The sequence below is a fragment of the Varanus komodoensis genome, unplaced genomic scaffold (genome assembly GCF_004798865.1).
Source record: "Varanus komodoensis strain SLA01 unplaced genomic scaffold, ASM479886v1 scaffold10, whole genome shotgun sequence".
NCBI lineage: Eukaryota > Metazoa > Chordata > Lepidosauria > Squamata > Varanidae > Varanus > Varanus komodoensis.
The window spans coordinates 15628854-15642318 of record NW_025335269.1 but is presented as its reverse complement, the minus strand read 5'-3'; the positions used below and the strand labels follow the sequence as shown (position 1 = coordinate 15642318).

The following is a 13465-nucleotide window of genomic DNA, read 5'->3' as shown; positions in this document are numbered from 1 at the left end:
AAAGTGCTTCCAAATGAGATACTGTATAATCTGAGAACCTCCACATTTTCCTGCTGCTCCTTTGATCTTTTCCTTGATTGAGGAGGAAAGGCAGAATAGCTGTCCAATGCCTGAGAACCATCTCTCTGAAGGCATACTTGTTCATTTCAGTGGAATTTGTTTGCCAGCAAGTATGGTAAGTTAGATTGCCATGTAAATTATTAAGCCACTCGTACTGGCAGGGTTGGCTGAATAGTTTTATGCTGTCCTCTTGTTGAGCTAGTTCTCATATGTAGTAGTGCTGTTGAATTTCCTAGAAATGAATGTCCTCAAATTCAATATGGATAGAGAAAAGTACCATATGTGTTCACTTTCGTATGAAGAAACTAGTATTCAGGTACCTTGCTGCATACAATTGCTGAGATGTAAATGACATTTCTATCCCCCTGCCTACATTCAAGGCAGTGCAAATGTATATAAAATCTATACAACACTGTATAAAACAACAGAAAAACAATTTAACAAACATTATAACATTATTATGCCCCAGCTGTTAATTCCTCCCCTTTTAGAACTACCACAGTTACCTAAATAATGGGTATGTGTGCATGTCTGAGTTACTGGCTATCTCCAGCTCAGGAAGAAGTGCAGAAGTGAGCCTAGAAAAACCTAAATGTAGAAAATTGGGTGTTTCTGTCACATATGTGAGTTGGCCCTGTGTCATGGAAACTGGGGGCAGGGTGTTTATATTCTAGTCTAAGCATGGTCTTTTGATTCAGAGATTACCAAAACAGCGTAATGAAATCCCACTGGATTAAGATTTAGGACCATTTTGGAAACTTTGCCAAAGCACTCTTTCTGGTGCTCCACCCTATGAAAATTACAAAAGGAAGATTATAGGACTGTGTACCCCTTATACTCGTGCGAACTCTATTATACTTCCAAGCCTGAAGTTCTCTGTGTTTCATATATCTTATTCTGTGCTTAAGAAGAAAGACATGGTCTTACAAAAATGATTAGGCTCCTTTGCAGTGTTTTCAGTGGGAGTTCCTCAGAAACACGCAGCATAAAAGCATCAACCATAATGGACTCCGCTCATCTGAAACAGCCTCATGTTACTTCCTAGCAAAAATCACTTCCTGTTGATCTTGATTTAAGGCTGCTCAAGTAATCTGATACTACTCTTTATGTGTGTGTGGGTGCGGGAGGGTGGATAAAGGCATAACATTGCATTGAAATCCACTAGGTACTGAAAAAGGCATTTTTATAAGGAATTCATTAGGTCAGTACTTCATATAGAATATTAATAGAAAGTTCAGCATGCATGTTATATTGATAGTAGTGTGTGACCCTGTGCTATGTTGCCAGGCCAACCTGGTCCTTCTGAGATACCAGAATTGACGACATTGGCAACTCAAGTTGTGCCAAACGAGTTTAACTGGTAGGGGAGGGGGCTGTCTGGTTATATGCCTGATAAACATAACAAGGCTGTCTAATAGTATTGTTTTCAAATGTTAGTAAATGGGGCATATAACAACATGCAGCAGAACAGAGTGCTTCTATTCTGGTTTCCAGTCAATCCATTTAATTCTCTGTCTCTCCTGGTTTTCCATTTCCCATCCCTTTCTGATGATCAACCAGCATTTGCAGTCCCATTTAGTTAATTAGTTAATTAATTAAGGCATGTTTGCCCTTCTCGTTAGCCAGAAAGTCTCCTTCAGTGGCTTAAATGCAATCAATAAAACAGGGCAGTTCCCACCTGTTAGTTAACCATCTGGAAAAGGCATGACATGAAAGGAAAAGTGATGATGAGGGAAGAGGCATTGGTTGTTTTGGAGTTCCTCCATTCTTGGTTTTTTCCCTAAATATATATTGTATTTCTGAAAACCTTTATGTCGCTTAAGCCTGTTAATACCATTCTCTTGTGCATTGTGCCTTTTTGGCTACCTAAAGTTGCCACTTGGAGAACTATGTTTGCTGTTAGTATATGCAACATAGTGTGAATTGTATTAATGGTGCTGAGGGATTTTTATTTGCAAAATGCTGAGAAACGGCATTTGTCAGCATAGACTTTTAATATGTTATTTCCATTAGGGAACCTTCCCCAGCTTGGTGCCATCAGATGCTCCAACCATTCCTGACGATTGGCTACACTGGCTGTGAACTGAAACCCAAAACATCTGGAGGGGGAACGCAGCCTTTCAGGTTGGACTAGGCCCTGAAACAAGTACAGAATCCCCTTCGTCCTGATGCCCTGGATTATTCTGAATAAATTCCAAATTATATCACTAGAGTAGAGGCATGGTAGAGCACATTTGTATGCAAGTTCCAGATGCAGTCCTTCCTGCATCCATTTAGGACTGGAAAAGGCTCCTCTCTGACCCTCTGGACAGCTGCTGTCCTTTGGAGTAGACAAACTTGGACTGGGTAGGCCCATGATCACATTATTGGCTCATATTTAGCCTGTTGTCCACAATAACTCCAAGGTCTTTTTCTTTTTCAGTTCTGTTGAGCCACATATTCCCCTTCTTGCGTTTGGTTCCTTTTTCCTAGGTAAAGGACTCAGCACTTGTCCCTATTGAATCTCATTCTGTTGCTTTCAGCCCAGCATTCAAGTTTATCAAGATCACCCTGGATCTTTATTCTGTCTTCTAGGGTGTTCCAGCCTGTTTTGTATTGTCTGCAAATCTTATTATCTTTCCTTGTACTTCCTCATCTAAATCATTAATAACGATGTTGAAGAGCACTGAGCCTAGGAGTGAACCCTGTGGCACCCCACTAGTTACCTCCCTCTAGTTTAAGAAGGTGCCTTGGACGAGCACTCTTTGTGTCCAATTTAACATCCAATTGTGGATCCACCTAATAGTTTTTCTGTCTAGTCCACTCTTTTCTAATTTGCTTATCAAAATGTCATGGGGCACTAAGCTTTAATAAAGTGGAGATAGATTATGTCCACAGTGTTCCCTCTGTCTGTTTGGGAGGTTACCCAGTCAAAATATGAGATTAAATTAGTCTGACAGGATTTCTTTTTGCTAAATTCATGTTGGCTTTTATTAATCACTGAATTTTCTTCAAGGTGCCTGCAGACTGATTTTTTAACTTTTCTAGGGATTGATGTCAGACTAACTTGTCTGTAGTTCCCAGGTTCATCTTTTTTCCCTTTTTTGAAGATGGGGACATTAGCCCTTCTCCAGTCATCTGGCACTCCTCCTGTTTTCCAAGATTTATTGAAAATAATAGCCAGTGGTTCTGGGAGTTCCTCTGCTATCTCTTTTATGACTTTGAAATGGAGTTCCTCAGGCTCTGGAGATTTGAACATGTTCATTCCATTTAGGAATTCCTTGACCATTTGTCTGTCAGTCATGGGCTGCCATGTCTCACTTTCAGCTTGTACTACTTCATTGTTGTAGATTTTCTTGTGGGAGAAGACTGAGGCAAAGAAGAACTGAACATCTCTGCCTTTTCCTTGTCATCTATTATCACTCTACCATCCACTTTAAGTGGCTGGGCACTCTTCTGTTTCACATGTCTTTTGTTTTGGATGTACCCCAAGAAGCCTTTCTTGTTATTCTTACCATCCCTTGCTATTCTCAGTTCATTTCCTGCTTTAGCCTTCCTGATGCCATCCCTGCAATTCCTTGCTACTTGTTTATATCCTTCCTTTGTGGCCTGGCCCTGCTTCCACCTCTGGTACATATTCTTTTTTGTTTGTATGACTATGTTAGGTGAGATGGAATAGATGTAGAGGGCCCTGGGCAATATGTATCCAGTGCTGTGGTGTCCTTTGGTGTGTGATGGCACAGAGAGTCCTCTTGAAAGGGTGGGACATTTTGGATGTCCAGGCTTATAAAAGCCAAATCCTTGAGAAGAGACCCCTCCCCTCAACTCAGTGTGCATACCCCTATATTCAGTGAAAATTCAACATTTAAATTGTATGGTAAAGCAATCCTTTGGGAGATCTTTTTGTGCAGATACATTTTGAACAGATGGGCTTGAGGTGAGTTTCATATTTATGTAAGGCATGTTGTCCCATGCCTAACGCAGACAGTGTTACATTTGTGTAAACATCTGCTATTCCCACAAACAAAAAGGGAAGTGGTTGGTCACACTTCTGTCCCAAATGAGGCTCAAAACAACAGCAGCTGCTCCTATTACACAACCCCTGCCCCCAATCCTAATTAGTTTTGTCCTTTAAAGAGAAGAAGACAGACAGAGAGAAAAGGATGACCCTTGGATGTAAAATTTAAACTCCCAGAAAAAGAAGGGAAGAAAAAGATCCTGCAGTACTCATAATTTCTCAGATGCAGTCTGCTTATAAATATTCATGTACAAAAATGGAATTGCATCTCATAGCCCACTCCTAAGGGAGCCCTCAATGCTAACGAACTCTAGCAGCACATGTTAGTAATAATGGACTTCCTTATTCTACAAGACAAAAACAGAATCCTGTGCCAGCATGGTGGCTCAAGTAACCAGCCTTAGCAAGTTGGCCTGCAGACCCTAATTTTGCTTGAACTCCTGCCATTTCCAGCTTGGATGGTGGCTGCAGTCCTTTTAGGCAAACACAGAGGTAAGACTATCCAGCGCAATTAAGAGGCATTCAGATATATCTCTCCCATCCGTGCTAGTATAGTTTGCCCAATTAAGATCTCTCCCAGTGGACATAGGATTTGGGGAGTGCGTTGCCTGGGGGTGGGGGGAGTATGTGAAGTGTATGCTTCCATTAAAAGGATATGAAAGTGATGGGTTATAATGGGGTCTTTATACTGAAAGGAGCAACTTTTTCTCTTGCCAAAAGCTCAGAGGAACATGACAGTATCACTTGCTTGGGCACTAAATGGTGAATAGCTGTCAAAATTGCATAAGCAAAGTCCTTTTTTGATTCTGCTTGCTTGCTAGGCAATACATTTTATGACTTTTCCACACTATACTGCTCTCCCTCTAAGGCAGGGATGGGCAACTAGTAGCCCTCCAGATGTTTTGGCCTACAGCTTCCATCAGCCCATACCAGTGACTATAATGGTTAGGGCTGATGATAATTGTAGGCCACAACATCTGGAAGACAAAAGACAACAGGTTGCTCGCTCATGCTCTCTGGGTCTCAGGGTGGCGTCCCTCTGTAGCCCACAGCAGTTGCAGACAGAGTAGTGTTCCTCACAACAGTTTCGTGAGGGAATTTAGGCTGAGAGAGGAGCTACACCATGGGCTCTAAGGTCCAACCTTATGTGGTGATGATTTTGAACCCAGACCTCTCCATTTGGAATGCATTCCTCTGGCTGCTGTATCACATTGGCTCTAACATGAAGCAGATTTTGCCAAGTTGCAACCCCCAATATTATCTTCCATGGCACTGTTCAACTCTAGAAAATAGGCTAAATGAAGAGTGCTTCTAAAGGGAGTTTCTAAGCATGTGTAGAAAGTGTTTTAATCACAAGAGAGTATTCATTGCCAATCACACTATCCATGAAAACAGATACATATAAGAATTCACCTCTAATAAGTATCAGCTGTAAAACTGATAATCTTCCATTTACCATTTGCACATATTAAATTAGAAAAACAGAGAAGTAGGTGGATGGTCTTCCTAGCATCATTTAGAATGGCAGTACAATTTGTCAGTTTGCCAAGTGTTCACCTGTGAGACTTCCAGCCAGAGATGATCCAAAATATGTCTTGCAGCTAATTTGACTTTTAAAGTCCTCCACAGCTTGGGACCTGAAGGATGACCCCTTTCCTCTGCACTTTCCCGTGGTTTGAGTTCATCATCTGAGACCTTTTCCTGAGTGCCCTTGACAATTGTGGCTTGGTGGATAACAACACATGAAAGAGCATTTTAGCAACAATTCTTGGTATAATATCTTTCTGACATTTCCCAGGCCCTTTAATGTAGGTGCTAGTTTGTTATAGCTTGAGGCCTACTAATTTTTATTCCTCTGTTGTGTGTTTTTGATTGATCTAATGCTGTTGAGCTGCGTAGCACTGCTCTTTCCTGCATTTTTCTTTTTACTATTCAGGAGCACTTGTTTAAGTTGTGGTATTTTAATTATAACTGTGATTATTGATAATTTTCTCTTGTCAGCTGCCCAGGGATCTGAGAGAGAGAGAGAGAGAGAGAGGAGAATGAAGAAGCCCCTTTTAAGAAATTTTGAGGGGAGGCAATAGCTCTGCAGTAGATCACATGCTTTTCCTAAAGTCCCTCATTCAGTCCTTGGCATCTCTAGGTAAAGGAACAACGTAGCAGGTTATGAAAAAGATTTTGGGCTGGAGCTCCTGGAGAGCAGCTGTCCTCCAGGCTCAACAGTAATGGCTGAGATGAACAAATAGTCTGATGAAGGGAACTTCTGAAGTAAGGAAGTTACTTCAATTTTCCTTAATAGGAATATTTATCCTGCTGAGGCTGCCAGAAAGTCTCTGTAACAAAGCTGCAGCCCCTCAACAGCCAACCCTGGTATTTCAAAATTAAACTGAATCAGGCTGGGACCCAAAGAATGGCACAACTAGTGACTTGCACCCAAGGGAGCTTTGGGTTTCTTATGCCACCTGGTAACTCACTTGTGGAACTGAGGGGATTTTGAAAACCAAATATCCATAGTGCAGGGACTGACTGTACAAAAAAACCAAAAAAGCCCCAAAGCCCATTGGACATGTCTAAAGTAGATCTTCAAATCTTGGCTATACTCTTGGCTAATTTCAAATGAAATTAATTAAGTTATTTTTAAAGGGTTTAACTGAGGATTCCAAAAAACAAATACCACATGTTCAGCCACTGCTGTTCCTGCCAGAATTTGTAACAAAGGTTTGGCCTCTTCAGCATATTGAATAAAGAGCTGAACCTTGCCTTTTATTTGAAATGCAGAAATAATTTACAGATTCAAATGAGATTAAAATGGCATTCAACTATCCACTGAGCCAGGATCACTGGAAAATTTCTTCTATCCTCAAAGCGTGTGCTGAAGCTGCAAGCAATAGAGTCGCTTGCATGGAGTGTAAGATGACTTCCTGAAGAACTAGGTTCTTTTCCCTTGATGGATTAGCGATCTTTAAAACACATCATTTTTTTAAAGGCAGCATAGGCAAATTGGATAGTACTTGGCCATGCACCATTTGTGCAGCTGCCTCATACACCTACACATAAAGTAAAGCAACCAGTTAAATTTTACTGAAAAAGTACACAAAGACTTGAATGGCTCCCTTACCTCAAACTTCTGCAGTTGTGTACTTATTAATGCTGTTAATTTTATTGTAAGCAACACTCTTGCTCAAACACTGATGCTCATTAATGTTGAACAGATTCCCCACATTTTGGCTACAAATTTACATTTATTTGTGTGTGAAATGTATACTCTGCTTTTCCCCTTCAAAGAACAAATAGCTCAAAGTGGCTTGCAAAATGTAAAAAGCTCAAAAATGATAAGCAGTCATACAAATATGTAACACATTAAAGCCGCAAAGAAAGAACGCAAATTAACAGTCAGTAGAGAAAGTTAAGTAGCAGCAGAATCAAATGATTGTTGGGAAAAACATGTCTTCACTTGCTGGTGGGCCATAGTGAAAGGGGAAGGTTGGGCAACAGCACATGCAGCAGCCCTCCTCTGGGAACCCTCTTTAAAAGATATTAGGAGACAGAGTAACCAGAGGAGGGCCTTCTCTGCGGTGGCGCCCCATCTATGGAATGCGCTCCCCAGAGAGGTCCGCCTGGTGCCATCATTATATGTTTTTCGGCGCCAGGTTAAGATCTTTTTATTCAATCAATATATTAATAAATTTTAATATTGAAATTTATCATCATATTTTAATTGCAGCCAGAGTGGGTCGTTAATTTATTTATGTTATGTTCAAGATTTGTATTTTATTTGTGTAAGCCGTCCTGAGGCTCTTGCAAAGGACGGCATACAAATATCCTAAACAAATAAATAAATGTTACAGACAGGCTTCTGCCACTGAGGAAGCCCTGTTGTGTAGCTTCGCCAACTGCACCGTTAAGGCAATGACACGCATGAGGGTGCAGCACCTGGTCTTACAGGGCTGGCTGTTTACATGAGAAGAGCTGATGACCCTTCAACTAACCAGGTCCCCTTCAAGTAATAACCAACACCTTCAAATGCACTGGGAAACAAACCAACAGCTAGTGTGGCTGATACAATAAAAGGATCACATGATCCCAGCACTTTTCTGTAGTCAAAATACTTCTGCCCATGACAAGGCTGACTTCAGGAAGAACTCCCATGCTATGAACCTAATCTTTTAAAGTAGGGTTCTCAATGTGACACCCAGAGGCAATTCCAGTAGTGCCTGCAGAGAGGTCCCCAACATGGCACCCATGGGAATCTGAAATTGCTTTTACATTTTTTTTATTTTGTCCATGTTTGATAAGCACAAAGATTATTCTTTTATGAAACACATTCAACTTTCTAGCTGAACTTTGAATGTAAGTTGAACACATTCAACTTTCTAACTTTCAACAAAAGTGAACTGAATAGCCAGATAAATGCCCATTTGAAGTTGGTGTCTATATGCCACCAGTTCATTTACTGAAGGTCTTGTAAGCTCTTCAATCAATTGCATTATAGGAGGTGAGTATTTATTCTTGTAGTGTTACACTACCAATCCTTTAGTTGTCAAAAGGGCATTAAGAATCCATTTTCCCTTTCCACTTTATAATCTGTATGAAGCTCTTAGATGATTTAAGAGCATGTGCATCAGTGATTATTGATGAGTGTTCTAGTACAAATGTTATCTGTGTGATAACTTCCTCCCAAAAAAGAATAAACAACTGGACATTGCTAAGGCACATGTTTAAAAAAAATCATTTTCTGCATTGTGCTACTGGCAATTAGCTGAATCAGGCAACCCTGTATTGTATTAAGGGGATATTGCAATGCCCAATAGACATGAAACAAAAATTTTGCTAAATAAGATGCAATCTAAATCCATAGAGGTGGCAGGTTGATACCAAGGCAGTGATCCATTGAGGTAATTTGTGGTGATGCCCATGACAGTTCCTTGAATTTCCCAATGTGCCCATGGGTCCAAAAGGTTGGGAGCCCTGTTTTAACAGGAGTGCATCCTTATCCAAAAGAAGCTGAGACTCTCTCTTAGCAGGTCCGTTTCCTAACCAATACCATTCTACCTTGTTAGATTTAATTTCAGTTTGTCTTCACCCTCCATTGATTTGACATCCCCACCCCCAGGTATGAAACACAGAAGATACGCAGCTGATTATCATCAGCAGATGGATGGATAGCCACCATCTTTCACAGTAGTTTCATGAAATACAGAATGAAATCAAACCTTGAGGGATCCTCTGAGCTTCCTGTGCACAGAGAAAATCAGCTTGCCTTAATTATGATAGCCTTTATAAATATTGTAAAACTATTTGTGGACCTTCAATATACAATGCCCATAACAGCAGAATATCCTTAACTATTCTTTTCTCTGAGCTTTTAGCCTCAGTTAACTTGATCAAAATCTGGTAGGGGAGCTGGTTCCATTTGTAACACCATTTTATCTTCTCTTCTTGTATGTTATCCCAACATACATAGTAATGGATTAAGGATGCACAACCCCTCCACCCCAGCATGGTCTGCTTTCTTTATACCCTGGTTGCTCTCAGACCAGTTTGAAGACTTCCAGCCTCCTCAGCATCTTAATTTTGGGCTTTGTAGAACTGAACGAGCAAGAATTCTACTTTACGTATGCGCAGAGAATGCTGCTGGTCCACCCTGGATGGATGAAAGATGCAACTAAGTGGACTTTGGAAGAAGTTACCAGCAGCAAAGTTCCTGTTGCTGCTGATAATAAATTTTGTATCTTGACTCTGTGCTGCCATCACCTTTACAGTCAAACAACATATTTTAGAATAGAATTAGAATGAAGGATGCATACATGTCTTTGCACTGTTCATCCTTAAATTCTATGGCATTTTCATCTTGATCTTTTTCCATTATGGAAGTGTCATACTCTGTTTCTACTTCAGGCAATTTGTGTTCTAGGTCAGTTCTTAATGCTTTTTGTTTGGTTGATTGCATGGGGCCATTCCCAAAGGAGGCAAGAAGAAAAAATCATTTATTATAATCCAGCAGACATGACTGCTTTAAATTTGTCTCTTATAGGGAGGTTTCCTCACTGAACTGATCATTTTTATTGTGGTGAAATTTTATATATAAAAAATTTAGATGGAGTCCTCTGTGTTACCTTAAAGTGTGTGTGAATCATTTACTGGTTTAAGTGTCTGCTCAAAGCTGAAGAAACATAGATAAATATTAATTGCATGTGTCACAAATAGTTGCTTTTTAGTCATTTCCATCCTCGTTATTTTGATGGCTGTGTGTGCATGTGTTTATTATTTCATACCAGGATTACTTCTGCATCTACTAGCTTTAAGGTGTTGGTGTCTTTTCATTGCACTTGAGAACTGCTATGGTAGATATGGTTACTATATTAATTGGCAGTACAAAAAACAGGCATGTCTTTTTACTATTTACTGGCTGTAGAAAGAATTTATCCTGCATAGTAATCCTTCAGGTGATCTATTAATACTGCACCTTCAGCTTCGAACATTTATATCTCACCTTTTCTCCTGTAAGGAGCCCAGGTTTACCGGCTCTCTGCTGAGACAAGGACAGAGAGAAGTAGCTGCAGGAGGATGCTTTTGCATATGTAACTTGAATATTTTCAGAGGTCTTCTATACCTACACAAAAATGTAACTACTGCTCCAAATGCCCCCCTCCATTAAACATTTGTAATATTTATTCCATCTAGGGAAAGATTCTCAATCGTAAAGGATGCTGTCCCATTTGCACTGAAAGTGAGTAAGTTCATTCTTCACATTTTTTCAGCAGTCTATTTGTCAGAAAAGAAGTCTAATTTGTCTTGCATGTCCTCCCCCACATTTTGGGTAATAGAAGAAGTATTTGCTTCAGGACTGAGATTATTCATAAATGCTGAATAGAATATTTGTTGTTTTCAATATTTCTCCATAGATGTCCCAGTAATATTCTTATTCCTTGCTGTTATTTAAATCTTTTCCCAAACATAAAAAGGACATACCCTAGAAGAAGAACTTCGCAATGAAAAGGTCATTCTCCTCAAAGCTCTCCATATGCTGCAGCGTGTTCTGTGTTTAACTCAGGATGAGTTTTGTTGCTGGAGAGCTTTGACTGAAAGTGATGTGATGAAAGTAAGCATAGCAGAATTATTTTGGTTTTGGTTTTGCTCATTTACACTAATCGAAACAGGATTGGGAATTCCCAGTCTTGTTTCTGTTAGCATAGAGGAGCAAACCTGATTGTTAGAAGCACTCTAAATTAAAGACAGGCGAGCTCACATTGATGGTTGTAAACATTGTCTGTTAAAATATAGTATTCCTTTAACTTTAAAAGAATGTACTATGCACCTGGAAGTCCCTAATTCAAACTAACCTTCTCCTTGGCCTTAGATGAGTTGCTGTTCTCTCATCTTCAGCCCTCCCATCTGCAAAATGAATATAACAGTACGGGTTGACCTTACAAGGGCATTGTAACAACAGTTGTTACACGATCTGTGCAAAGCTTTGAGCACTTTGAGATAGTGCTATGTATGATTTTTATTACTATTATGTATTAATATCTTGGGGTTTTTTCCCTGAAAAGCTCTATAAATAGAGCAAGAACAGTTGTACTGCCCTTGTTTTACTTTGACTTCCTGAGCATGCAAATATGCCATTAAGAATGAAAGCCAGTTTGTATGCTGCTTTATTAATCCAGGAATAGTAGATTTTATCATCTCACCCATTTTCATTCAGCAAAGAATCTACCCTTCATTTATTTTCATATAAATCATTGTTATATGGAGCTCATCTACAGATGTGATACAACATTTGATTTCAAAACAGAGCTCTGACCTTGTGTAAAGTGTATGGAAGCTGTTTGGGGCTAGAAGAAGGGATCTTAGTGCCAGGCTTACTCCTTGCGTTCCTTTCTGCATTATAGTGTGCATACCAGAGTGAAAAATGGAAGCACGTCCAATCAAATGTGCGAGGCTAGTACTTGTCTCTGTTTCTTTCTCTCTTTTTAATAACTCAGAAGCAGCAACTTGAAAAGGATTGGGTAGCCACTTTTAATTCTATAGATGTTAGTTATTAGTTTGGTCATAGTATTTGAATATCATTCCAACTCCAAAAGATTCTTGTTAAAACAATTAAATCTATTATTTGTTTAGCTATTTATTTAGCTATTTAACATCTACATGAAACCGCTGGGAGAGGTCATTAGGAGGTGTGGGCTGCGGAATCATCAGTACGCTGATGATACCCAGCTCTACCTCTCATTTTCAACCAATCCAGGTGAGGCAGTGGCTGTACTGAACCGTTGCCTGGCTGAGGTAATGGGCTGGATGAGGGCCAATAAACTGAAGCTCAATCCAGACAAGACGGAGGTCTTTTTGGTAGGTGGGTCGGGCTTCGGGGAAGGGGACCTTGACCTTGTCCTGAATGGGGTTGCACTCGCTCTTAAGGACAGGGTCCGCAGCCTGGGAGTGCTTCTCGATCCAGAGCTTTTGCTGGAAGCTCAAGTAACAGTGGTGGCGAAGAACGCTTTCTTTCAGCTTTGGCTGATTCATCAGCTGCGTCCCTACCTGGAGAACGACTGCCTGGCGACAGTGACACACACACTGGTAACTTCCTGACTAGACTTCTGTAACACGCTCTATGTGGGGCTGCCCTTGAAGACGGTCCGGATACTTCAGATGGTACAAAATAGAGCTGCCAGGTTGCTGACGGGGACAGGACGTTGTGCTCACATGACTCCAGTCCTCAGTCAGCTTCACTGGCTCCCCAGTGAAGTCCGGGTCCAATTCAAGGTGTTGGTTATCACCTATAAAGCCCTTAACGGCTTGGGACCTGGTTACCTTAAGGAGCACTTACGTCCATACGTACCCTCCCGCCCCTTGAGATCGGCGGCAGAGGCCCTTCTCTGGGAGCCCTCCGTGACGGACATTAGGAGGGTGAGTACCTGGAGGAGGGCTTTCTCTGCGGTGGCAGCCAACCTATGGAATGCGTTCCCCAGAGAGGTCCGCCTGGCGCCATTGTTATTTGCTTTTCGGCTCCAGGCCAAGACCTTTTTATTTAAATGTCATTTTAATTGTTGATTTTATTGATTGGTTTTTAACAATTTTGGCCAGGATGTCTCTGACTTTATATAATTGTATTAATGATATTTATTTATTTATGTTTGTAAGCCGCCCTGAGGCTTCGGCGAATGGAGTGGCATATAAGTCTACTAAATGAATGAATGAATGAAATAGATACATTAAAACATTAAAAATGGCTTAGGATTTTTTCCAAGTGAAAATGTACCAAATTCAATGTGTATGACCTTAATGCCAGGTGGGAAAGGGACACACATGAATTTTGTATCTGGCTATGCAGGTGAACTCAAAAAATTAAGTGCAAACAGCACCACTAGGGATGGAAAAATCTTTCTCTAATTCAAGGTCAAGTGGTTTCAA

The 13465-nt window shown here is 40.5% G+C and overlaps 1 protein-coding gene across 1 annotated transcript in view; it reads left to right on the top strand.

Moving 5' to 3' along the window:
* Positions 1–13465, top strand: part of BMPER (BMP binding endothelial regulator) — a 187664-nt gene that overhangs the window by 96613 nt on the left and 77586 nt on the right. The window contains exon 11 of the mRNA XM_044419150.1: positions 10742–10787. Within this exon, the coding sequence (XP_044275085.1) occupies positions 10742–10787 (46 nt within the window). The remainder of the gene's footprint in view (positions 1–10741; positions 10788–13465) is intronic.